This window comes from Volvox carteri (genome assembly GCF_000143455.1).
Source record: "Volvox carteri f. nagariensis unplaced genomic scaffold VOLCAscaffold_88, whole genome shotgun sequence".
Lineage (NCBI taxonomy): Eukaryota > Viridiplantae > Chlorophyta > Chlorophyceae > Chlamydomonadales > Volvocaceae > Volvox > Volvox carteri.
Genome location: NW_003307631.1, coordinates 96,609 through 122,542, shown reverse-complemented (window position 1 = coordinate 122,542; position 25,934 = coordinate 96,609). Strand labels below are relative to the sequence as shown.

General features: G+C 55.6%; 4 protein-coding genes across 4 annotated transcripts; 3 read left to right on the top strand and 1 right to left on the bottom strand.

The window, feature by feature from the left end:
* Window positions 1-2,848: 2,848 nt before the first annotated feature.
* Window positions 2,849-5,202, top strand: VOLCADRAFT_119901 (uncharacterized protein; the record flags this gene model as incomplete). The annotated part of the gene is made up of 4 exons (XM_002958201.1): window positions 2,849-3,231; window positions 3,457-3,577; window positions 4,305-4,385; window positions 4,930-5,202. 4 exons carry the CDS (start codon window positions 2,849-2,851, stop codon window positions 5,200-5,202), a joined length of 858 nt encoding a protein of 285 aa, XP_002958247.1.
* Window positions 5,203-6,964: 1,762 nt separating this feature from the next.
* VOLCADRAFT_108028 (uncharacterized protein) lies at window positions 6,965-14,895 on the top strand (the record flags this gene model as incomplete). Its single annotated transcript, XM_002958200.1, has 7 exons — window positions 6,965-7,012; window positions 7,229-7,898; window positions 8,430-8,800; window positions 10,208-10,387; window positions 10,778-10,969; window positions 11,692-11,826; window positions 14,369-14,895. The coding sequence occupies 7 exons, from the start codon at window positions 6,965-6,967 to the stop codon at window positions 14,444-14,446; spliced, it is 1,674 nt and encodes a 557-aa protein (XP_002958246.1). The 3' UTR covers window positions 14,447-14,895.
* Window positions 14,896-18,030: 3,135 nt separating this feature from the next.
* On the bottom strand, window positions 18,031-22,127 carry VOLCADRAFT_99454 (uncharacterized protein; the record flags this gene model as incomplete). Its single annotated transcript, XM_002958181.1, has 7 exons — window positions 18,031-18,165; window positions 18,851-18,994; window positions 19,362-19,691; window positions 20,430-20,474; window positions 20,972-21,268; window positions 21,843-21,930; window positions 22,018-22,127. 7 exons carry the CDS (start codon window positions 22,125-22,127, stop codon window positions 18,031-18,033), a joined length of 1,149 nt encoding a protein of 382 aa, XP_002958227.1.
* Window positions 22,128-23,076: 949 nt separating this feature from the next.
* On the top strand, window positions 23,077-25,921 carry VOLCADRAFT_119899 (uncharacterized protein; the record flags this gene model as incomplete). Its single annotated transcript, XM_002958199.1, has 5 exons — window positions 23,077-23,207; window positions 23,796-23,848; window positions 24,167-24,328; window positions 25,230-25,448; window positions 25,653-25,921. The coding sequence occupies 5 exons, from the start codon at window positions 23,077-23,079 to the stop codon at window positions 25,919-25,921; spliced, it is 834 nt and encodes a 277-aa protein (XP_002958245.1).
* Between the last annotated feature and the right edge of the window lie 13 nt (window positions 25,922-25,934).

The window sequence follows — 25,934 nt, the reverse complement described above, 5'->3', positions numbered from 1 at the left end:
CTGATAGCCATATCAAGGATGAGAAGCACATTTTGCTGGACTGTCCGGTGTACGACAGAATCAGATCTGATATGGATTTCCCACGCTTCGAGCACATAAAGGACGCTATGAAGTGGGAACCTGAACGCCTGGCAAGGATGCTGGAACGTATAACGGTCCCACCGCAACTCTATCGTTCCCTTTGGTCGTTAGTATCCTTCATCACTTGTTTCGTTTGAAGTGCGAGGTAGGATGGTGCTTATAGGCGATCTGGCAGCCCTTGAGCCCTCGGTTCGTATTAGGGTGGTTTGCAGGTACGGGGAACGCACCCACGACCATGTAACAACAACAACAACAACAACATAGTGTGAAATCCACAAACCTTCTGGTGAGGGCCGATCTCAGATCCCAGCAAGTACAGTACGACAGTCGCTTAAGACTTAAGAGTGCATAGGCAGTTTTCATTAAGCAATACCCCGGTGAGTGCTAGGGGGCCAGGCTGCGAGAGGCGACATGGAGGGTTTATTTGCGACATTTAAGCGTTTGTTAACTAACATTTGGCACGTGGGCATGTCACTGCGGTTTTGTTAAAATTTCACATGAGTTCGTGTATGAGGTCGTATATATGAAGTCATGGTTTTTTAGCGGCCATTAATTGATACATTCTCAAGAAGTCGGTAACTCGCGATGCCGTGACAACATCACGTGCTGATGACCTCCGTACACTGCCCCTCCACGCCGCAAATAGGGCAGTGACGCGCTCTGTCGTGCTGCCACAGCTTCCGATAGCATCTCCGGCACAGGCACAGATGCATCTTGGGACCGTGCACGAAGCCAAGCGTCGCAACTTCCGCCATGCAAGCTGCACACCTCCCCTCCAGGCCTCCACCGTTGCAGCGCTTCTGCCTTTGTCGGTCCTGCTCTTCGTCAGCCCTCGTCTCTGCCTCCGCCATTGCTGCCGTACCGCTGCCGCAATGCCTAGCACGGCGAAGGAACAGACCAAAGCCCCAGCCACCAAAATTCCAACCAGGGAAGCCCCAGCCACGGCCGCTGTGGCCGCTACCGTCGCTGCTTTCATCCGCGCATAGCCCGATTGAGGTGATGGCAGCTGTGAAGAACCCACCAGCCAGCATGGCAAGCGTGAACCCCCCGACACTGCAGACAGCAAGCCGCAGTAAGACTGCAACGATGCTCATCGTCCCCTGTTAGTAACAAGATAGAAGGGAGAAGCCTTCTTTGTGCAGCTGAACGCGAGATATTGGTTATCGGGCTGGATTGTGTCGCTGTGATGGTTCAGCTGCGATGGCGGTTGCTATCTCTGGAAATTGGACCACCCAGTATATTGCGTCCTGGACAAGGCTACGTAGAAAAAAATGACCCGCTGTGTTGGGTGAGCCGAGAATAGCGTCGGTAATCGGTATCGGAAGCGTAAGAAAACTTGGGCTTTTCTGATGTAAAACGTGCAAGCGTATGTGGCTGGTGAAAAGGCCTGTGAAAAGGCGCATTAACGTCGCTGCTTTGAAAGCCTGGGGTCTTTCGCGTCTTGACCCGCGCACCAGCGGAAAGGCCTTTCTGTGAATTATTATTGTTGCAAACTGCGTAAAACAACTTGAAATTCTTCTGGTTATGTAAGAATCCTCAGGTTAATCTTCCTCATCAGAATGCCAGACTGTTAATAAGGCTGGCCGTACCCCGCTCGTTGGACCTACTGAGATGTGCCAGGGCTGAGCAACAGCTAGCCCGAGGAGCCAAAGGTCGTGCAATAGTTACCTGGTCCCAAGACGCCATGGGTGACAACGTTTCAACTTATATAGGCGTTCGTTACATTTTGTACTGACCTGGAAACAGCCAGTTGAAAATGTCCCTCTACAACGGATACCCGTCAAGGAGCGCACATTGAACCGTTATGTTACCAGCTTAGGTGACGCTTTAGTGCACATCCGAGGGTTTTGAAAGATGGTTGTCATCCATTTGCCAACCCATGGGAATGGAACTTTAGGACAAAATAGACTTTCTCCAAGCTCCTTTTGTCTGCGTCGCGACATCCTACAACGTCCGCTAAGATCATGGGATCGGTATGGGCTGCCCTTGGCCGACCCACGGGTGCACACCAAAAAAAATTAAGATAGAAGTGATTTTATTTGTTGTCCTGGTACCTGACAAACTGGCATCAAAAAGGCTTGTGTACGGCTCGCCGGCATTTTGGTTCTGGACGAACCAGTTTCGCGTCATGGAAGCCATCCTAAGCGATATCCTTGACAGTGAAATATTCTTCTGAACATAGGTTTTGCTGTTAGTGCTGGATGCCATAGTATGACAATTGCCAATATAGAATTCGTTTATGGGCAGCTACCGCTTGCAGGGCTCCCTGTATGAATGCGCCACAACTGGATTCTAACCTGTTTATCCAGTATTCGTTCTGCTGCTCGTCCCTGTGCCGGTTGCTTAACAAACCTTGTCATCTTCGCTCTCATACTCGGCAGCACGGTCATCGTCGTGCATGCGGTGCTATTGCTGGCGGACCAAAGCGGTCTCAGCATCCTCATGCATGGATCTGGTCGGTAGTGCAAAGCCGTCCCTTTCGGAGAACCCAGCCAAGTGGTGCTGTGAGTCGTACATCAGACACGCTTCAAAAAAGAAGCTTTGACCGCTACTACTGTGGCTGAGGTGCGCGTGGTTGTACACACCCCACTTCGCAGCTTTGCTACCGGAGCACCACCACTACAGCCACCACCTTCATCGGGTTATATACAACACAACGACCAAGTCCCCAAATCACTAGCTTTCAATAAGCATCTGCCTTGCACGCATTGACGCGTTCGCGGGGTAACAGTCACTGGGGACTGCGAACGTCGGTGCTGCTGGTGGTATGAGCGCCGCGGCTGCCGCGGCGGGGCCCGGCGCCGCAGCTGCCGCCGGCGGAGCCGCTGCTGCGTCTGCCGCCGCCGCCAACGCCGCACCCAGCGGCCCGGCTTCCCTTACCGAATGCCGCGCCGTGGGGATTCTGGATCGGCCCGAGCACATCGGCGGGCTTGCCAACCTGCTGCGGTCGCTCTGCTCGTCGTACTGCACACATGCTGTACACATGGTGGTGCTGCGGATGCCGTTGCCTCCTCAGCCTGGTGCCCCGCCCGGCGGCACGAGCGCGCTGCTGCGGCTGAGTCGGCGGCTGCCGGGCAGCGGGTTGCTGACCCCCCAGGGAGGAGCAGCTCGAGGACCGCAACACCCGTTTCTGGAGGACCCCCCCGAGCGGTGAGGGAGGGGCAGGAGAGAGGGGAAGGGGAGAGCGGAGGAGGAGAGGGAGGGAGAGCGGAGGAGGAGGAGGAGGAGGCTTAGAGGAGAGACAGACACACATACAGGCAGTCATAGACAGTCCTATACGCACTCACATGCACACGGGATTCAAAAAGCCTCCGTGAGCACGTGCGTATGTACGTCCGTCCCCACGTCCCCGTCCACGTCCCCCCGTGCGACCAGGTGGGAGGTTCGTCACGAGGGTCCCCCGCTGCAGGGCCCCGCACTCAACACCCTACCGGCGGCCATGAGGGAGGTGCTGGACACCGCCTGCTTCGGATCAGGGACACTGGAGTTCTGGAAGGTGAGTTCGAGGGGGGTGAGGCTGGCTCAAGGTAGGGCTGGGTAAGGGTGGGTGAGTGGTGGCGGGGGGGAAGAGGATCCATGGGCCCCCGGGCTGGTTTGGGTCGCGGATGTGGAATCGCTGTTGGTCCTTAACTTCGCAAATGGGTCAACAGTAAGTTATTGACTTAGGGTTTTAGTCCTAATAATGCTAATAATGCTGGTAAGTCAGGAGGGGCCTGTTTAGGACATGTTCGTAAAAAAAGTGCAAACGGCGAATCCTGAGTGGTTCTTCTGTTTGTTGGGGCTCCGTTGTATCAGATGGCTTTAATAAGCTTGGTGGTTGTTACCACGGTGGGGTTATACTCAGGGGGTGAGTTATGGCGGTTGGCAGTTTAACTGTCGGAATTTGCACTGTACGACAAAGTGCGAAAGTGCCAAAGTGGAGGAAACCTTTTGGTTCGTCCAGGTAGGGTTGTTGCAAATCTGTCCTCGAAATCAAACATCAATCCAACAGCTGAAGAAGAGGGGTGCCGAGGGGTTATGGCTCTCAGGTTATTATGGAGCAACCAAACCCCGAGCCGCCGGCACGTCGATTTCACTCCCCTGGTCTGGTACACTCTTGCCCTGGCAGCACCTTCACTCGTTCGTGGTTCGTCTTTCCCCCCCTCCCCTGCCTGTGGAGAGGAAGACGTCCGCGTTAAGCCCTAGGGCTAACATGCATGGCATTGCATTGCATGGCATTGCAGGCGCTGGGCGGTAAATTGGAGTACGAGATGTACCGCGAAGGCAACGAGTACAGCATCATATTCCACGGCCATGAGATCAAGGTACGTCGTACGGTACTGGTACGACGCCAGTGGTGACGAAGGCACGGCGGCTTTGGGGTTTTGTGTGGCAAGATGAATTTCCCCCTGACGAGGTGGCACACGTACTGGTATTAGCCGCACCCCCCCGCCACCACTCGGATGGAGCAGGGCCCTCCTAGTGCCGTTCGGAGGCGATTAAGAATCCCTTCCCGCTTCCCAAGCTTATTTCTGATCCCTGGGTTCAGGGGGACACTGAATTAAAACCCTTCCCGTCCTCTCTCATTATCTTTCTCTCACCATCCCGCACCGCCATCCTGCAACCTCCTCGAAATTGTGTCTGTCACATATCCCTCTGGATTTGTCTTTCCTTCCGTCGTCCCTCTTCTCCCCAGTTTCCCTTTCCTCCTTCTTCTCTCCCCTTAGAGCCCCCCCCTTCCGTTTCCGCCATCTCCATATTCCTTCCTGCCCTCTTGACCATACATACATACATACATATACATACATACATACATACATCTTTCCGTTCCCTCCTTCCCCACGTAACACGTACACATGTCACTGCAAGGTGGTCCTGGCCTCCGTCTACGCGCTGGCGGAGCCGCACGTGCTCAAGGACGCCTCCAGTCTGAAGCGAGTGGCTCCGGGGTCCAGCGGCAGCGGCAACCTGGTGGTGGAGGTGTCGCTGCTGGTGGCGGAGGGGAGGCATTACGAGGGGGCCAACCTGCTGGGGGCGTTTGGGGCCCAGCTGGCGCCGTACGTCAGGCTCATACGGGCGGAGGTCCCGCCGGCGGCGGCAGCGGCGGCGGCTGCCGCAGCTGCTGCAAGTCGCAGGAAATAGTGTTGTTGAGCAGCTATGGTGACGGTAACTGGGGAGGAAAGTATAACTTTATTTCAATGAAGAGGGAGAGACTGTATAGTATAGACAAAAAAAAACCTAAGTTAGCTGCTGCGTGCTGCCTGCGTGTATTGGGTCTGTGTTTTGGTGGGTTTTTTTTCTGGTGGTTTCCTGGTGGGTTTTTTTGGTGGGTTTTTTCTGAGGTATGAGTTTTTTTCCTTACTTCCCTGCACGTCATTGTGAGGGGTGGTACGGGGGGAAGGTTGTTTTCGCGAAACTGGCGTTACATACCAGGTAATAAGCAGAATTCTTGCACAGGTACGGAAATTGTTGGGGTTGGGGAAGAGGAGAGGTGCTTACGTCCGTCGGTGACCCCGCCGACGTGGGATGATGTGTGATATCTGATGCCTTTATGTATGTGTGCTTGGGTGGCCTTTCAGGGAGGGAAAGGGGGAAGGGTACGTCTTTGGAAGACGTGCGTGTTGCCATCTTGTGTTGATTTGGATGCATCCCTGCCGCCCCTGCTGGACCTTAGAGGAGAAGTTTTTGAAGCACCCATACGGCCCACGGGGGGCACCCCCCTTTGACGCGACAGATGACAGGGTAGCAGATTGTTGCGGCCGCAAGGGAAAAAGATCATGCAGGCAAGAGCACCGTATTTCGCAGCTAGGAGTGACGCTAGGGCGATGCGTGCATTGTGTGTGTGTGCGTGTGTGTGTGTGTATGTGTGTGTGTGTGTGTGTGTTCGCCAGAGGGTAGTCGATGTAATGGCGTCTTGGAACGCGAAGTTAGCTGTGGCCATCAAGTTTGGGTTGGAGGGCCTGTGGTTTGCGCTAAAAGAGACGGACGCAGTTAATGCTGTGATGCTGTGTAACATGTGTGGCACCTCAGCGGCCTTTTGACGTTTGTGCCATGACGGGTGGATCACTTTGGATCGATCACTCCGTTGTGTTGCTGCGGTGGTGTCGGGATGGCTGGTAGCTTTGCGACAGCTGTTCACTCGGTGTAGGACTGCTGATGACGGGATCTTCAGATTTTGGAAACATCAACCGGATATGCACATACAAACTCCTCTGTCTCATGGGAAACGAACGGCCATACACACTTTGGTGTTTACTAAGTGCCTTCTCATCTAGGGCATAGTGGAGATTGGGTCACATGTTTTATTGTTCCTTGCTTATGTGTCTGGGGCAGGTCAAAAACATTACCATAGGTAGTACAAAAACCGCTGCTGGGTCCGTTTCCTTGCCCGTTGGGTCCGAAATGTTTGACATTGTGCTGACTAGTAAAGTTGAATCAACGAGAGAAGCAACGTATTGATTTGGCATATCTCAACTGGAATAGAGCCGGTCCCTCACCTCTGCTAGTACGACGAAGAGCGCAACAATGGTTTGGAGGCAAACCCCAAGATGCCAACTTTACACGTATACCTTAAAATTTACGTAGCCCTACACCTTTGTCTATGATGTTATTTGGCTGTTTGTTGACTTCTTGACTTGATACGACCTGTGCTCGTTTATAAGTTTTCTTTACTTTCTGAAATTGTCCTGCTAATGTTTCTCTGGTATTGAGGGCACTTCTAGCTTGGCTGCCAACAATAAGAACTTTTGTTGTGGAGGACGCAAACCTGTGCCCGCTTCTGACCTTACTAACTTACGTCTTAGCTTCACCTATGGGGAAATCGTAGCGTACAGGTAACAACTTCGACGCTGCGGCCTTTGCCGCGGCGCACTCGCGACATCGCCGGGCAGCCACGACGCTTGGCATGAGCCGACAAAATCAGCGCTATCAGAGTCCATTTGGTGCAGGCAGGGTAGGTGAAATGCATTGTGTTTCGCAACCATGGACGAAACCTGGCGTCATGTGTTACTGGCCGCGGCCCTGCTTGCCTTTGCAGAAGCAGCCTGATGGCCTCAATCCACAATCCTTTCTCTCAGGAACAGGAGTACAAGCAGCCCTTGGAGGGCTGGGGTACGGGGTCAACGGCAGACCGGTGCCGAACGGCACAAATGGCATCCCATACCTGCAGCCCTCAATTTTTGCCAATACAAAACTCAGCGGCGGTCGGGTGACCAACGACCCAAACACCCCCACCACAAACTCCAACGTCGCTACGGCACCCGGTCAGCCTGCGGGTCGCCCCTCGGCCCAGACACCTAGTCGCACCCACGGCCAGCTCTCCCCCAAGCTCTCCGCCACCTTCAATCCCATAACCAATAACAACACCCTCGCCCGCAAGAACAGCGGCAACGGCAACCACCTGGCCATGAACAACACGGCCCCCGCCGGTACCCTTGCCGGTATAGCCCGCTTGGTCGCGTCCGCTGTCGGCAGCAACGGCACTGTCAGCGGCGGGTCCGCTGGCCTCTCCGTTATCGGCGCCGCCACCCGCGGCGGCCCTGGCGGCGGCTTGGCCGCCACCCTCCCGGCCGGCCGCGCCTCCAACGGCCCCCTTAACGGCGTCGCCGCGGCCAGCGGCACTGCCAACGCATCCCGCCCGCCGACTGGCAACGGCCTGACGGCGGCAAGTCGTACAGCATCCTCCGTACCAGGCTTGGCTTTTTCCGTCGGTTCTAATCAGTCTATGGGCAGTCGAAGCTACCAAGAGGACTACCGCGCTATCTGTGACGCCAGCTCTACACCAGGGCTCAACAACCTACCCAACATGCTGCTTGGCGTTGCGGTGTACGACGGCCACGGTACGGCAGTTTCCAACGACTCACTGTGTCACTTGACTCATCCAATTACTGATTTATCGATTTGGGTTTTCTCGGAGTCGTTTGCAGGGGGGGAAATGGTGCTGCCTTAGGGAGGTTGTCTGGGAGGGGGGGGGGATTGTCTCACAAATTATCTCTGCGGTGAACGGAGTTACCCAGGTTGGCCCCAGTCCAGCTCAGCTCGTAGCAGCAGTAGCAGTAGCAACAACACTGATGATGGTGATGGTGATGATAATAATGCCAAGCGCCGCTACACTGCGTTATCGGGCTTCAAAAATTTGAAGTCCGTGGTCGTCCAGCACAGCACAGCAAACCTTAAACGCGACCAACAGCTCCGAGTTCATCCGGACATCTCTATTCCTATCTTTACCTCAGTCTTCCACCATCCTTCCCAACAACTCCCGCTTTTTCCTCCTCTTCTGTTAAAACCCGCGTATAGATATATACATACATATGCACATACATATGAACACAATACATACATACATACATACACGCGCCGATGTCACGCAGGCGGCAAACAAGTTTCCCACTGGCTCGCGTCGTCGTACTGCTTGCTCAATCGCGCCATGGAAGCCGTACAGCAGCTCATATCCAACGGCGACAGTCCGACTGACGTGGCTGCCGTACTGGAGGATGTGTTCATAACCTGCGGGAACGCAGCCATTGCCTCGCGAATGACGGCGGGGTCGTGCGTCGCAATGGCGTTGCTCGTCCAGCAGGCGGGTGTCCCGTGGGTCTTATCAGCCAACGTGGGCGACAGCCGTACAGTCATTGTTAGTTGGGACGAGCACGAGGCTGGCGGGCGGCCCGAGGCGATGCAACTGTCCGTTGACCATAAACTGGGGCCCGCGAAGACGAGCGAGGAGACGAGACGTGTTCAGGTGAGGGGGTGTGGCGGGTTAAAACCCCCGCACGTGTGTGTGCACGTGTGCGTGCGTGTGTATGTGACTGTTACACATCCCCCCTGACCCTCTCTGGCCGGGGGACGCTACCCGCGCCCCCATGGGTGAGACCGCCGAAGGATTATCACGAGGGGCGCTCCATCGGTCAGTGTCAAGTCCTAACCGACATCTCTCATCATCGCAAGGCGCAGTCACCTGTTCGAATCCCCTCGCCAGCTACATAAACCAGCTCAGATGCCTAGCAAACCCCCCAATCCACCGATCGCGTGCATGTGCATGTGTGTGGAGGGAGGGGAGGGTTGCAGGAAGGGCTCACGACACCGCTCTGGCGAGTCGTGATACACCCGGGGGGCTCTGGGCACCCAGCCGAGAGCGGCCCTTAGGGGGGGGGCAGTTGGGCACTAGATCGAGAGAGGACACCCGACCGCTGGGGAAAGGACAGTTACGTGAAGATGATTTGATTGTGGTTGTTGGGAGATCTCCACTTAGCCGTCACTTTATACATACATGCATGCATACATACATACATGATGGTAACGCGCGACCATTGCCCCCGGGAGATCCCGGGATCGATACCCGTTAGGGTCAAAGTCCTTCCGATGGTGGAAGGCATTGCGCCCCTAGTTGATGGACGGTGGTGACCTGGGATAAAGTTAACCCGCGAGCCGACCAGGAATGGAGTTGCGCCGCTGTCGACCCGGCAGATTCCGTTGGATGCTGGTGGTGGGTGCGGAACCTGAGCGATCCACTGAGAAGTTGACTAGTGTGACTGGATGAGGGTGCCCCGAAATACCGGGGAAGGCAGGGTTTCGCAGGGTAGCTGCCACGGGCGAAGATATACCCCCCTGTTTCACACATCATACATGATGTTGTTACAGGGTGGTATAGCTTCACCAGCGGCCCCCTTTCCCGAGGCAGTTCCCTGCTCTCCCCTGCGAGAGGGGCACCCTAATCCATTCACCCCATTCGACTTCAGAGTGTATTCGTTGGGTTCGGCAACTCACCACCAGCATTCAACCAAATCTAGCGGATCAACGGCGCCACAACTTAGTTCCTGGTCAGCTCGCAAGTTGATATTATCACGTCCTACACCGTCCACAAGATGGGGGGGGCACCTCTCATTTCTACACCCCTCGCATACCGAGAGGTCGGCAGGCGGATTTGAACCCGGACACTCCGGGATCAGAAGTCAGGCCTTAACCTCTGCCAGCCACCTGCCACATACATACATACACGCCTCCCTCCCTCGGTGTTATGTCCGCTGCCAATTTCACGGCCAGGGCCACTACCGCCACCGTGGGCTACCGTGGTTGAGTATATTGGTTTTCACCAATGCCGCCGCAACTGCTTTCTCCCCTCCCCCCCCATACAAACACATGCGCACAGGCCGCCGGCGGCACTGTCATCCAACTGTTTGGTACCTGGCGCATCGACGGCAGTTTGGCGGTGGCGCGTGCCATTGGCGACAGCGAGTTCTCCCGCTATGTATCCTGTCGTCCAACGGTCAACTGTCGGCAGTTGATGCGACGGGACCGTTGGCTGGTGATTGCCTCGGACGGGCTGTGGGTGAGTGGGTGGACTCGTGCGTGGGGTGGGTGGGTGGGGAGGAAGGACGCAAGCGTAGGGTTGGCCGGAAGTTTAGATTTAGAAATTAATTTAGATGCCATCTAATTAGATTTCTATATAGATTTTAGATGAGCCTATCTAAACCGTTTAGATGGCATCTAAACGTATCTAGTCCATCTAATGCCTATCTAAAGGCCGGTGACCGGATCCAGACCGTTTAAACGTGAGTCATGGCACGCGAAACAGCTATGTCGAAGGTAACTTTAGTGTCATATCCTTGCTCCGCTCTATTACATACACAAATAGATGTAGAAATACACAATGGCAGAACCAGGACCCCAAAAGCCGATCACATACAAATACAACCACCAGACTTTCGACGCGCCACAGTACGCAGCGAAGCTCTGCGAAGCTAAGCGCAGCATCAAAGCCACAGCGTACTGGTCCATCTTCGACGTGTTGCTCGTAAAAGGCGTTGTGAACCTCGTCTGCACCGTTTGCAACAAGTCCTATAGCGCGAAGAACCCGTCAGCTGTCTGCCCGGATCACTATGCGAAGCACCAGAAGGACGTCGCCAGCGCGGTCGGAAGCGAGCAGTCCGGGGCGCCCACAACCAACAGCACGAAGCGCTCGCGCGCGGAGGAGGGGCCAGTTCGGACCTTCTTCCTCGCTGCAGTGCAAATCGCCACCCCCTGGCGCTATCCGACACGCGTCTGTAGAGCGCCCATAGGGGTTCGCCGTGTTCCCAGTGTCGAGCGGCCCAAAAAATTATTGGAAAATCCAGGAAAAGATAAAGCCGCATCGTGTGCAAAATTTCAGGTCAAAATTCCACCGTTTAGGCAGTTTTCCGTTTGCCCATCTAAAGATTTACCTAATTAGATTAGGTATCTAATTAGATTTCTAATTAGATACTTTTTCCATCTAAAGATTTTGCCAACCCTACGCAAGCGTAAGGTTCGTGGCGGCGATGGCGGGGCAGTAGCGGCAAGATTTATTTAAAATCCAGGAAAAGGGTCCGGAATAGGTTTTGGAGCTGAGGGGGAGGTGGCTGCTGGGGAACTGGGTTGCGAGAGAGCAGCACCACTACAAGGGGCTTGGGAGGACATGATTCCCCTCTTCCCTCCATTTAGTATTACACTCCCCCCTCCCTCTCCACATGCACATCATTGGGGTATCTGTATGAGACCCCTACATGTTCCTTGCGTGCGCGTGTGTGTGTGTGTGTGTGTGTTTAGTCTCTGATGGTGCATTTCACTTTTCCCCCGGCCCCTCTTTCCCCGTTCCCCCCGGCCCCTTGGCTCCAGGACGTGATGACTAACGACGAAGTGGCCATGTTTTGTAAGGCCCAACAGCAGCTCACAGCGGCCAAGCTGTCAGAGGCGCTCGTACGGGAGGCCGTACGCAATCGTGGCTCTGGCGACAACACCACCGTTATCGCCGTACGTATGCAGTACACGCCACCATAGCAGTTACAGCAACAGCAGCGGCAGCCGCACAAGCAACAGCAGCAGCGACGTCCCAGTCAGCCCCGTCATCCGCTCAGAGTGCTGCAGCAACAGCAGCAGCAACAGTTCCATGTCGAGCACCACCACCAGGAACAAAACCAGCAGCAGCAGCAACAGAACCACCGTCACTACCGCAACCAGCAGGTGCAGGGACCGCAAAAGGAACAGCAACCGCAGCAGTTTCAACAGCACGGAGGGCGGAGGGGATCCCGATTTCGCTTGCAGCAACATGGTTTCTTTGACATGGAGGATGAGGATGAGGATGGCCAGCGGGGTGTGGAAGGAGATCTTCCACCACGGCCGGCCTCCCAGCCAGTCGGCAACCAAGTGCCGTACAGGCACCAGTACGGCGAAGGGTTGCTGCGAGGAAGGCTGGCTCCGGCGACGCCGCAGCCGTCGCGGATGTCCGTTGGCCCAAGTGGCGGCGGCGGGATGGCAGTGGCGCACCTCCTGCTGAGTCCGCCGGCGGCGGCGGGGGCGGCGGCTGTGGCTGCAGCTCGAGGGGAAGCTCTGGTTACGGGGGGCGCTCCATTGGTGGAGAAGGCTGTGCATCTGCCGCTGCTGTTGAGTCGTAGGGGCGCCGGGAGGTGTCGAGTGTAGCAAAGTAACATAAGGGGTGGCTGGCTGGGCCGGGTGGGGTAGGGTAGGGTGGGTGAAGTATGGCCCCGATAGCGATGGTGGTGTTTGCGTTGATCTGTAGCGATGATCTGTGTGGCTATGGGGTTTAGGGCTTAAGGGTGGAGAGGAATGACGGGCTACTTTAGGTGCCGTCCTAGCATACGCACAGGCGTGGATGCTGTACAGTCGTACATTTTGGTACGGCACAGTTATTGTGTACGTGCGACTTTGGGTTCCTTTAGTCGGACTTGATCTGCTGTTGTGCTTTTCTCTGATCGGGAAGGAAGGAAGGGGGGAGGGACGGCACGGGGGTGGCTGGGGTGAGGAAGGCACGGGCCCCCTATCTGCGACGTCCCCCTCGCCAATCCTTCGGGAAAAGTACAGAAGAACAGCAGCGTCTCGTTTGTCGGCCGGATGATGGTAGTGAAGTAGGTTGTGGTGGTGGCGCCACAGCGCGCCCGGGATTACGTGCACCTTTGGTGTCACAATGGGATATTGGGCGTACGGCCTATGCCGTACATCATTCATAGCCCTGCCTTGCATGGGACCCCTAAAGGGGGGCCCTCTGGCAGCGACGTCTGAAGGCTCGCTCCTCCTGCTCTCAAGGCCCTATGAAGCACGGGGACATGAAAAAGGCATTTGACTGCATGAGAAACGTCCCAATGAGACCCTGAATTCTGCCATAGGTTATGCAGAGCGGTTACAATACGAAATACCGTTATAATTTCTCAATGCGGATATTTCTGAACCGCCATCATTACGTGGATCATTGTGTGCGCGCGCACTCTGCGATGCTGTGATTCGACTTCACGAGCGCTGTTTAAGAGCTGTTACTGCCACCGCAGAACTGCCACTGCAACTTTGGGAGGTGGAGTTCTCGATTTCGGGGGAAAAGGGAAGGGGGGCTGAGTGTCGGTGGCGGCTTTCTGTCACAGCGCTTGTAAAGCAAATTAGAATGGTCCCAAACGTCCGGGGAGCAGGGGGAAATGGAAATGGAAGGAAAAAGAGGCGGGGGTTTTGTGCGACTTTGGGTACGTGTGCGCGGATTGGCTGCTCCTCAAGAGACGAAAGAAAACGGAGAGAAAAGGGTTGTGGATATTCAGAGACACGGGCAAGGATTGGTTTCCTCCCTCCTCATGCGGGAAGCGGCTTTGAGGATTGAGGTGCTTTACGAGGGGAAGAGGTGATACAGAGGCCGACGGACCTCACTACACCCGCGCTCCGTCCAGGTCTCCTACACTTTGCGAAAAAGGAGTCGAAACACCTACACACCTAAACCCACACACACAAACATACATACACATTCACGCCAGGATTCTAGGGACACAGCGCGCTCTCGCTGGCAGGCTGGCAGTCAGCTTGACGGTTTGTAGGTTTGTTGTTAGCTCATGCACGACTGCATTTTTGCTTGGTGCATCTAGGCACGCACCCATACACACACACACACAGGCGTGTGCGCGCTGCATTTTTTCTTGAGCGTTTGTATCTTGAAGGTCATCTTGTCACATGTGCACATTGGGTGTTGTGGAAACGGATAAAACGGCTTACTGGCGGACGTTTCTTCCGTCCGGATGGGTGCCGTACGATGATGGAACTCCACTGACGATGGCCAGAACGGAAAGAAAGAGAGTCAGAAGCGATATAATGACGGTGCTACTGCAGCGCTGGCTAGGGCGCTGTGCTTTGATAAGGGGGAAACACCTAAAGGAAGCGGGGCGAGGTGCGGCCTCCAGAGGTTGGAGCCTTACCACGATTACTCGGTGCATCTCCACCTTGCTTAGGGCCTAGAGTTATCTGTGTGTCTGTCTGTTTGTTTGTCTGTCTGTTTATCTGTGTGTGTATGCATGTGCGTGTACAGGTGTACTTGTTACATAAATCTGCGGGGACAGCGCACGCGCTGTACTTGATGGCATTCCTCACGCGCTGTGCGGAGTAGCGACGGGGTGTCTGTCTGTCTGTCTGTCTGTCCTGTTTGCCTACTTTTGTGTATATGTTGCTTACCTTCCGGACGAGTTGGCTTCTTTCCGGATCTGAAAAGCTTTTGGCTTTGTTCGGGATCTTGCAGTGCAATGCAACAGAGTCTTGGGGTAGGACGTTGAAGTAAATTATTAGACGGCCCCACCGTCGATGCGGCGTATGCCGTGCCGCCAGTTATGAATTTCGCTCAGAGCAGAGTATCCCAGCTGAGTTGCAAGCAGCAACAACAGCAGCAGCCTCTTGGCGGGAGAGCAGCGTAGCAACGACCACCGTGTTTGGAAGCTTCTCGGAACATAGCCAATTTCGAATCCATCGAGGGTGGTCCCAAGTAACGGGCTGGGAAACGAGGTATATGCATGTTGTCCTTGCCTGCCCAGAGGTGTGTGTATGTGTAATAGTAATGAACCGAGCCGCAATGCGCGTGTGTACATTTTCAATGAGGACAGAACAGTGAAGAATGCATGTTCTCTGCTTGTCTGTACGTCTGTCTGTCTAGGATGCCGTGGATTCCCTTCTAGCGCTCCTTATGGCTCCATAGCGCCAATGTGTTGCAGGCAATTTCCCTTCTCCCTATCCATATTTAAGTACGGTGCGTCTCGCACGCTCGCTTCGGGAAAGGGGGTAAAGGCAGGCAAACTGTGTGTCAGACGACAGGTGTTCGACGCCTTTTGCTGCTGTGCAGGATAACAGAGACCCGGCAAAGGAGAGGATCCTCCGCTATACCAATGTTTTAACGTGCGCCGAAAGCCCGCCTGTCATACGGCTTTGAGCCGTACTTGGCGAGCGTGCACAAATAATGGTCGGGTCGGTTGAAGCGCAGTTTACAGAGGAGGACGTCACGCAACAGCGTCCAAAACCTTAGCTGGTCGTGTACCGGAACGGGTGGAAGAACTCACCAGCAGCGCGTCCGCGGTCGCGGCTTTGGGTCGGACCTCCGGGCAGCAACACGACCACCATGCCCCCAGGGCATAACCCTAATTGGATTCTTGAATACATGGCCGCAAGACGTGTGCAGTGCCATTGCCATAGTACCCAGCCCAAATCATGTTGCACAGACCAGGCAAAACATGCAACCCACGCCGTGGGAACGAATCGTCATCTGGCGTTTAGGATGCCATGAACTGGCCAGCCCTACCCCTCAGCTCCCCATATAACCAATGGCCTGCTCGTGTGACCTTTCCACCACCGCTCCCGTGAACGCCACAGCCCCCTACCCTACGGCTCGCCTACCCCCTCATCCTGAAGATCTGGGGCCATAATCCATATAATACTATACAAAGCGAGAGGCATGGTACGGCATGACGCGCTCTCTAGGTACGTACACCTACGTAGCCATCTCCCAGTGGCCGCGATAGCTCCCAGCTTCAGCTCGCCTCACTTCCTGAAGCTCAGACCCCAAGGAACCTCCTGTTATCATTCCATACGGTGTGCAACTAGAAATACGCCGTGTGCATTCAACAACCATAACAACCACAACCGCCACAACAGCAATCGCCGAGTGCACAATGCAGATGGAATACATCCCTCCATAGGGGAACACCGCCCTGCACCGCAATTTCCTCTCTCTCATGCAACAAATCTTTGCCCCACGGAAGCACCTCCGGAGCCATTCCCGCCCTTCCTCTCAGCAGCAGAACCTTTTCATAATGCCTCGGTATTTTAAGTCGATTCAAGGAGCAATCCGACAGCCATCAGAACAGGCCTCGGCCCCTTCGAAAGTGAACTGGCACAGCCAAAGAGGCACCCTTCTACCGAGTCTCTCCGCCTCAAAGCGACATCTTTGGGCATTAGAGAAAGCACAGCACCGACGGCGAACTGCTGAGGCTATCCTCCTCCAGATGTGTTACGCGCAACAACGGGAGATGAAAGCAAAATGTGACCCTGCCTGGTCGACTGGCCATGGCACACATCCAAGAAGAACGTACAGCAGTGCTCCTTTATTCGCGGGGAGCTTACGCAGAGCACAATCGTTAAGTGGGGACGTGTATGGACGTTACGGCAGGATAGATACGTGAGGATATAGAGACAATGCAGAAGACAAAGCAGTAGACGGATCTACTACTGGTACGCGCTACTCATTTAGGACACTATTTAAACGGAGACGCGTACATGCACACGGTTGTCGTACAAATATGGTACACCGAAGCGGAAGACGAGCTCCAGGTACTCGCACCCACTCCCCGCCGTACTCTTTTATCGTACAATTGGTAACGACGCGGCGAAGTGGTAACGTGCGGCCCGGAGGGCCCCAGCGCTCCGACGTTCGATTTCGGCGTTACATAGCACGAAACGGAAACGATTCGATACGTCAGACACGTCAACGAAATGGGCATTGATAGGTGTGCACTCAACACAGTCTCCCAAGCTTGCCGCCAGCCAAGCGTCTTCACAAAACCAACAGCCACCACCTCTCCATTCTCTTCCTCTCTCAACCCGACGGGCAACGACGACGACGACGACACAGCCACAGCTCATCCGACTCCCTTATTGCAGCTCCAGCTCAATCCGACTTAGTGAGATGATACACGCCCAGCACAGCGCTTCTCTTCGCAGCTGCTCCAACAGGAGTAAAAAGAAGAAAAGCATATTTGAAATACTGTCGGGCCCCAACTGCAAATCAACCCACAGCGCCGGCCCCTAACTTCCGCATTGAAATCCCTGCTCAACAAAAACGGCTGTGTGCACAAACAAACTCCGCACCGCATCTTTCGGGTACATGCTCGTCACGTGACCTCTAGACCCACGTACATATTAGGTACATCAATAGGTCCTCGTCGATGCAACATGCCCCATTGACGAGCACACAGATCTTTCCAGCCCCCTCCTCTTTCTTCGCCTTTCCTTCCAAGCACCAATTTTAACTATGCCGCAACAGCGCTGCAACACGCAGTAACAACGACTCTTCCAACGAAGGGGGCTACTGCATGCATGAGCCATACACGCGAAGGTGTTGGACAAGGGGCACATAGACGAAGGCCCCCCACATGTGGCAGCCCGTCAGCTGGCCATGCCGCGTTTCGAGCAGTGAGTGGGCATACAGTGGGCGCACAGACGGAAGCTGGCCGGCCGCCTTGGTCAGCCATCTCTCTCTCTCTCCCCCTCGCATTTCTCCGTCCACGTGTACACAAAATAAAAGCAGTTTTTTCCTTTTATATTTCCTGCTTTGTAAATCTCCTGGATACTAAAATTTCCTTGCCAGTTTCAAAGCATTTCCAGTTTCAATGCAACGAGCTTCCCATACAAAACAGAAAACATCGCAGGTTGTTAAGCCGAGATTGCCTACGGCCCGCACCGAGGGCACATTACAAAACATCAACGTATTCTCACTTCGTCGCCTCACCTCAAACCTCCACGAACGTAGCCGCTCTCCACACAGGGGGCAGTGCGGTGCCCGGCTATCCAGATCCCAAGTCCGTCCTTCCCTCAGGCACGACGATGCCGACCGAACCCTGACCAAGCACCTCCCAACCGCCGACAAGCTTCGGACGGAAGATGTCGGGAATTTACGCACATACATCAGGCAGCATACAGGCACTCGGGGGTTCACACCATGCCAATGAGGGTGGTGGTGGTGGCAAAGCGCTCCAGGGAGGAGGTACGTAGGACGGGTACGGCACGTGAGGCGCTCTGCAGGGCGTCCTGCAGGTTGAGGATCTTGACCACCAGCCGAGCCAGGTCCTAAGGGGTCAACATGACATGGGGTTGCGGGACCGAGTTGAATAGGATGTGTGCGTGTTTGTGCGTCGAATCATACGTTAAGACGCGAAGAATGTGTGTGTATGTGTATGTGTGTGTGCATACGCAGAAATGCTAGGGTGATAGCCCTGCTGCATGGGCTGCATGCGAGGGGGGGAAATATATCACGTAAGCAGAAAGGTATGGACTGCTATGACGCCCCAAGCATCAAGTGCTAGGGAAGGGAAGAAGGGATGATGGGAGCGCAGTTCTCGTCAGCACGGAAGCCAGACGCATCCGGAACCTCATAAATCGCGAGCAGTAACAGCAAGAGAACAGAGATCCGCCGAAAGTGGAGCTGTCAGTGGTGAAATGGGTTCGGAAGCAAGGCGAGGGCAGAGCATGCAAGTTACATGCAGTTACGCTCAGCAGGCGGACCCTACAGTAGGGCTTTGGGTTTCACCAACCGCGGCAGGAACATGTCACCAACCGCAAGCCAGCTGACACACCAAACGAGAGGGTAAGTGCTATTTTACGGTTTCCTTTTGGCAGAAATGGCAAGAAAAAACAACTAACTTCGCGGAAGCGCGCGGAAGCTTATCAAATCCCTGCCGCCCTCGCAAGCACACCCTGCCCCACGCCATTCCATGCGCTTGTACGCCCTCCCCCCGGTGGGCCCGGTTCCCACCTTGTCGCGCTGGCGCAACTGCGACGCCAGGCGGCGGTTCACCACCACTTGGGTCGCCAGGGCCGCGAGGGCCATGGCCGCCAGCCCGCTAATGCCAATCAGGGTCCATAGAGGGCAGCCGGGGCGGCCCATGGACTTGGCGGTCTGAGGATGTGTGTGCGGGGGGGAGGAAACCGTCGCATCCAGGAGATTACATGAGCGGAAATTGTATGCGAAGTCTCTAGTGTTTTTTGGCAGCGGTAATGTACTTAGGGCTCCACTACCCCGCAGCTTGGTAAAAACATGTTCCACGGGTCAACACGGGAAAAACAAGTGCCGACTTTTAAACTTAGGCATAGGCTTCACGCGTCATTCTTGACCTTATGGTGAGAAAACACAGTCATTCTCTCCTCGTCCAAGCGAGAACCTTCGCCTGCCTAGTTGAAAGTCCAAGCAAAGTCTTGGGTAGTCTTGGCCTATATAATAAAAGAGACACAACCAGACATAAGACACAGCAAGGTCAAAACATTACCTTCTGCGCCGACTCGCGTGCCGCTGCTGCCCAGTCCGCGACAGCCAAGCGGCCCTCCTGCACTCGCTCCCACAACGCCGCCGCCGTCATAGTGACCAGCGCCCGCACATCCTCCAGTTCGCGCAGGAGGTCGACCCACACGTTGGACAATAGGGCGTCCCAGCCCAGCGACACCGTGCCGCCAGCGCCTGCAGCGCCGCCGCTGCCGCCGGCATCTCCCTCAGCGTAAAGGTCAGTGGCCGTGCCGCCACCGATCTGGAACGGACCGGAGCAAATCGGAAACGAACGAATCGACGTCATACCGAGATGAATGCGGAACGAGCTTGGAGACTGAAACCGGGAGTTTCAGGTGGGTCAGGCCGAGTAGAGGCCAGAGCCAGGTATTATATATACGATGTACCGGACCGGCAAAGGTGACAACCAGGGTAATCGACACGCGGCGGCTTCCCGGGATGCACGTGCTTCACCATGATGTACATGGTCACGGCGGATTCACCATGACAAGACAGGGATCATGCAGCAGCCAGAGAGGTACGCGCTGGTAGGACGGAGGTAACGTGATCTTGTGCGAGGGCTTTTGGGCGAAATGCTGAATCCATACACAATGCCAATTCTCACACTTTCCAAACCGAGAAGCAACGGTCAACGGTAGGCGCAGTAGGTGTAACATGCCGTGCGTCCCGCACGCACTCGCCGCAGGCGGTCAGAGAAGAAAAGTAGCGGCGGAGCTGAACACAAGAACGGCGTGTAGCTCATCTTGCCTCAATAGGAGGGAGGTTGCTCTCACCTCTCCAGCGGGAGCAGTAACATCTGGTACTCCTGGAGCTGCCATGGCGGCCAATCGTAAGACGCGACTAAGCATCCGGCTAGTGAACGCGGCGCACACGCTAGTGAACACATTCCTGCACAACAATATGCGCTGCCGGCCGGCCACCAATAGCCCGCTCGCAAGCCGCTTCTTTGGCCTTTCCAGCGACCTCCCCATCCACCCGTACTGCGATGCATTTGTACTGCAGGGTTTTGCCTCCCAACTTCCCAAAACGGAGGGTTAAAAAACCTCCCACGTACCCGCGCAGCTGCGCCCGGCGCCGCGGAGTCGGCGAACAGCAGATCCTGTGTAGGGAGTGAAGAAATGGAGTGGGATGGTCGAGGTGGAGGCAACGTTGGGTGCCGGGGCCCCTTCCGGAGATGTTGCGTTCCACTCACTGTACACGGAGGAAGCCGATGGAGGCCGACGGGGGCCGAGCCCATTTCGGAGAACATACACCAAAGTCAAGGCAGCGTTGTGTCCGCGACCTCGCCGCGCCGCGATGTCTTGGCTTGGCCAAGGATCCTAATCACGAACCATAAAAATCTTCCCATACTTGCAGGTAAGCCGGTCGGCTGTCAGCGCAGCCTTATGCCACAACAGTTTTGTCGCAGCCTCCATCCTTACCTCGAGTAACCATAGGCAGCTGATGCTCAAGTTGTTATTCCTGCCGAAGTTCCAACCGCCAACCGAAAAGATTCTATCGCCCTATCGCATCCCTCAGCTGACCCAGATCGGCCCACTCAATACCAAGACTCTCTGACCCAGTTCAGCCACTTCCCAAAAGGATCCATCGTCCCACCTGCGGGTCTTGGAAACCCTCCAAGGCGCCCTCCCCGGATAGGCGGCTCACAGCTCGCAGGCGCTCGTGGTGGTGTCGGTCAAAGTTCCAACCCGACGAGCCGCCGCCACCATTACCGCATGCGCCGACGCAGCAGCCAGCCACGGCAGTATGGTCAGCCAGGGAGTGGAAGTGGTCGAGGTCTTGGCCATGCAAATGCGGACAGGACAGGTCACCGCAGGATCCAGCGTGTGGGCCGGAAGCACCGGTGGGAGTGGCGGGCTCTTCCACAGTGGGGCCGGATGGCGCCGCGGCCAGCTGGAGGAAGCAACAGAGACACAGAAATCAAAAAGCTTTTGGAGACTCGGGGTGAAGCGGATAGGTGGATGTGATGCTGAGCTGCTGGATAGGGGTGTGTAGCTGCTCCGTATCGGAAGGATATGGTTTGAATTTACAGTGGCGAAAACAAAACTGATCATGGTGGGATTGCATTTGATATCTTGTGCAATCCATGCGTCAAGGCCCTGGCGTTATGGGTCAGCTTGCTGTCCGGGAGAGAGGCATGCCAGGATTGGCAGCGACCACCAGCTGCCAGGCACATGTAGGTTAAAGGCCCGCTCGTTTTGTTGTGATGAGTTTAGCATGTTGTGCAAGGGCCGTGTCGCCACCTCGAAGGACGGCACAAGAGCATGAAAGCGCAATTTCCCGACGTACTTGCAGTCTCAGCGGCCCGCCAGTTTGGAAAGGCTCACGTAGAACATCATCCGCAAGACGTTCGCTCTGCAAAAGAGCACCGCACGAAGTGTTCCATTGCAATCGAGAGCGCCCCGCGACCATGTTGCAACGACTTTGCCGGCCTGTCCATGTCCCAGGAAAGCATTAACTGACGTACCGCAGGAGATTTGAGTCCATCTTGTAAATCTTCTTGCTCTCCCAACGCCTCGGCTGCGTGTTCAGGCCCTGGGCTGGCCGCACGCGGCCTGTCCAAGTAAAGGACAACGACCACGTCAAGACAGGTGTCGTGCTAGCCACTGTCACTGCATCCATCCAAGCAATTTTGTTCTTACCTTGTTTCAAATGATTCCGTGACACCGTCAGCGTTAGGCCGCTCGACGAGGGTCCATCCGTTGTGGTCGTCGCTCCGGGGAGACGGTGGCGACGGAACCTCAGGCTCCATCGCTTCTCCTAGGAAAGATGCAAACAATAGCCAGCGCTCTCTTGCATGGTCCCTAACACGGTCCTTGACAAGATTACTAAAAACATTTGCGCCGCTGTCCCTAACGCCCCCAAACCCTTGTTCGCACCATAAGCTTTCAAGGCAAAGTCACAGCTTCAATCGCAGAACAAATCAATACGTTTTAAAGTGAAATTTCAAGTCTTCCACAAGTAGCCAAGGTGGCCGCCACGGTAAGCTCCTCGACCAACTCGGGTCAACATCCATGCAAACCTCAACCCACCTTGTTTGAGTTGCTTGGACATTCCAAGGATGTTGCTCGCGCTTCGTGTCCTGGTCTCTTAAGATTTGTGGGAAAGGGACGCGTGTTCGTTGCAAAAAGTGACGGGCCGCTGTTTCTCTGCACCTTGCACCGTGTGAGCGTACAAATTATGTAAAGCTATGCGTTAGCTAGAAGAAACTCGGTAGCGCTCTTTGCCATACATCCAGTTGGACATCATAAGGCCCTATCTCTCGCCACAGGGAACGGACTTTGCCAAACTAACCAAAATACTATGCATACAGGTGCTTGTATATTCCGATTATGGTTTCAGGGTAGCAGCCCATGCTTTCAACTGCTTACTACATGGAAGGCCAGATGGCACGCTGCTCCATAGCACAGCATGCCTCAGATACGAGATGCGCAAGGCTGCCTGCTGGACGACAACGATATCACAGCTGCTGTTCCTATACAATCGTTTTTGCATGGCCAGCCACGCCACGGCACTGTCTCTCTCGCGGGCGCCTCGAAGCGGGCAAGCTGTACCGGAGCACATGCTGTTGTGGCAGCAGAAGAGGTCTCAGCGGTATAGACAACAGTAACGACAGCCGTGGTGATCTAGGCGAAGGCCGCGTGACAGGGTTCGGGGGTGTTCCCGATGGAGGGACCACCAGCAGTACGGATGCGCCATCTATGCAGCCTCGACAGTCCGAGGCCCCGAACGATGCTCCCGACCTTATTCCAGCCAAGTCTCCCGAGATAGATACAGATGAAGCCACCTACCTACCTGCCGAAGTGCCTTCGGCAATGGAGGGCATCAACTGGTGGGTGCGGTTATGCTGCAAGAGAGGCGGGCTTCGGAGCTCCTCGGAGCGGGCTTCCTTGTAGTCGCTTCCTGCGCAAGAAGCCACAAGTCGAGAGGCGCTTTTGTCGCTAAGATGGAAAAAGATATAGTATGAGTTGACAAAGTTGAAATGTGTCCAATCCTCCCTCTTCGGAAGTCGGATATGTCACCTGGTTTGTTGAGCCCACTCTCTGGCCCTTTTGGTACAGCTCGACTACAGATCCTCCTACCTCGTTGTGGACCAGGCAGCAGCTTTAGGAAATGCTCCCTAAACCTGTACAAAAACTTAGATCAGTCAATTGCTGACCAGGGCCCCCCGGGATGGGTTGGACGCTGCGGAGGAGCAACCTGCTGCAAACCCGTTTGGGGCGCCGTACCGTATTCCGCCTTTCAGCTACCTCCCCTTGGCTTGTTGACCGATATGGGAGGTGGCAGAGGGAGACGGGACACGCGCACCGGATGAAGGAAGGATGCACATCATTTACTAGCATGCCGCTGTGCCATCCCCATATAATTCCCGCGCGATTCCCGTACATCCTCCGTCACGTTCTGTACCTGTTGATTCTAGGTGGTGTTACACGGTCCTGGGCCTCCTGTTCTTAACGGACTTCACGCCATTAGGTAGGCGATTGCAAATCTCAAAGCCACATCTGTGCAGAAATTGAACACACCATGCCACAAACGCTTTGTGCTGCTACTGCTGCCGGGAAGGACTGTGCTGCCGTGAGGTTGCCAACCCAAGCACCGCGCACCACGCCTCCTGTTAGCCCTCCCTTTTTCCCTCTCACTCTCTTATCCGCTGCCGCCACCGTAGTGTCCCCACCGTAGTGTTTCACCCCGCCCCGGCGCTGCTGAAAACATCGACACAGCCTCCGTATTCCTGCAGTATCGTACTACCCCTGCACACTGCTGCTGCTGCTGTCCTTGCTGTCGTCCCAGGACCGGTGCTACTCCAGGGGGGCCGAGACGCGGGACTGTACCTTTGTGCCGTACAGTGGGGCCTATTCGTACTACCAACGCTCAACTACTGCCGTGAGCGGGGTTGGGACCTCCGGCGGGTGCTGCGGCTACGGCCTTGCGGGCCATCCTGGCTGATGGCGGGTAGGTGTTTTTCTCACAGGACAGCGAGAAAAAGCGCGCGCTAACATGTGAACGCATGGTGTTTCGGTTCTAAAGTCTTTCAAGGAAACGTTTTGTTGTGAACGCCGTTCCCCCCCGGGGTTTCACGAGTGTGCAACCGGATCTTAAGGTTACGTTAGGGTCGATGTGTGTGTCTGTGTGTGGATATGTCTGTCTGTCTGTGTGTGTCTGTGTGTGGCCTAGGTATGGGATGTGGGGAGTGCGGGACATCGGCGAGAGGGGTGTGGGTCTTTGTCTGCCGGTGTCCCGTGCTCACTTCACAGGGACGTTTTGACTGTTGACTGTTGATCGCTTTAGGAGGGAAAGGGGTTGGGCTGTGGGGACCGGCCCCGAAGGACGCCCAGGCGGAATGGGACGCCCCACGGGGCCCCCGAGGAGGCCCCAAAGATTGGTCGGGGCCCCCAGATGGGTTCCAAATCGCGCCGAATACCGGAGGTCGGGGGGTTACCGCGCCGCGCTGCGCTGTGACCGTTCTTTTAATACAGGCAGGGGCCCTGAGCCCCCTGGGCCGTTTCCTTCCGGTGATCAAACAAATACCTGACGGGACAATCTGAGTGCCCCCCGGAATGTCAGGACTGGCTTCCAGCTCGCTCAAGACAAATGGTGTGGGCTCGGCGGGAGACATTCAGAATATCCTTCCTTTTTTGTCAGAACCAACGAACCCTCACTTGCGTGCTCAGTGTATACACGCACGTAAAACCCGCATACATGAACGGCATACAGGGGGGGGGATGCATACATGGCTTCCTATTCAGATGGCCAAGACGACGACATTTTGTGGACACCACGAGACATGTATCATCGTGACACATGCATGCCCCAGGTTGCTTGCTGGGTCCAGTGCTGTGGGTCGCCACCGCAGCTGCAATCGCCGCCCGTACCGGTCTCGATATCGCACAACTGGCTGGGTTGGGACCGGAGCTCTCTGCCGCCGCTGCCCCGGACGACGCTGGCGCTACCGCTACTGCCGCCGCTGCCGCTACTGCTACTGCGGGGCTGCTGTTTGGTGATTTGCTTCAGCGACCCGACGACCCGGGACAATGGCTGCGGGTGCTGGCCACGAGTGCGTTGTCACCAGCGAGTGAGTGATGTTGGACGACGTGCGAGCACATGATGGTGTGGCGCGCGTGTGTCATGTGGTGGGACTGTTCCCAGTTTTACGTCCTGTTCACCCCTCCACTCCCTTCCCCGCCCGTTTCCCGCCCACATTTCCCCTCTCCGCCCTCGACTCATAGACTCGTACATACTCCCTCCTTCCGCTCCCCGCAACGTTTCCTCGGTGCAGTGGCGGAGGAGCTGCTCTACCGCGGTTTCCTCCTGACTGCCCTGCAACAGCGCCTCGGGGCCGTGGATGCCGTCGCCGTCACCGCGGCGCTCTTTGCAGTTGCGCACCTTAGCCTGCCGCAGTTCTTCGCCTTTGTGCTACTGGGCGGCTGTGCGGGGGGGCTGGTGCTGGGCTCCGGTAGTGTGGTGCCAGCGGTACTGGCTCATGCGGCATACAATACAACGGGGATAGCGGTCGGCGTGGCGCTGACAATGGGGTTTGGTCGATGAGGGTGGAGCTAGG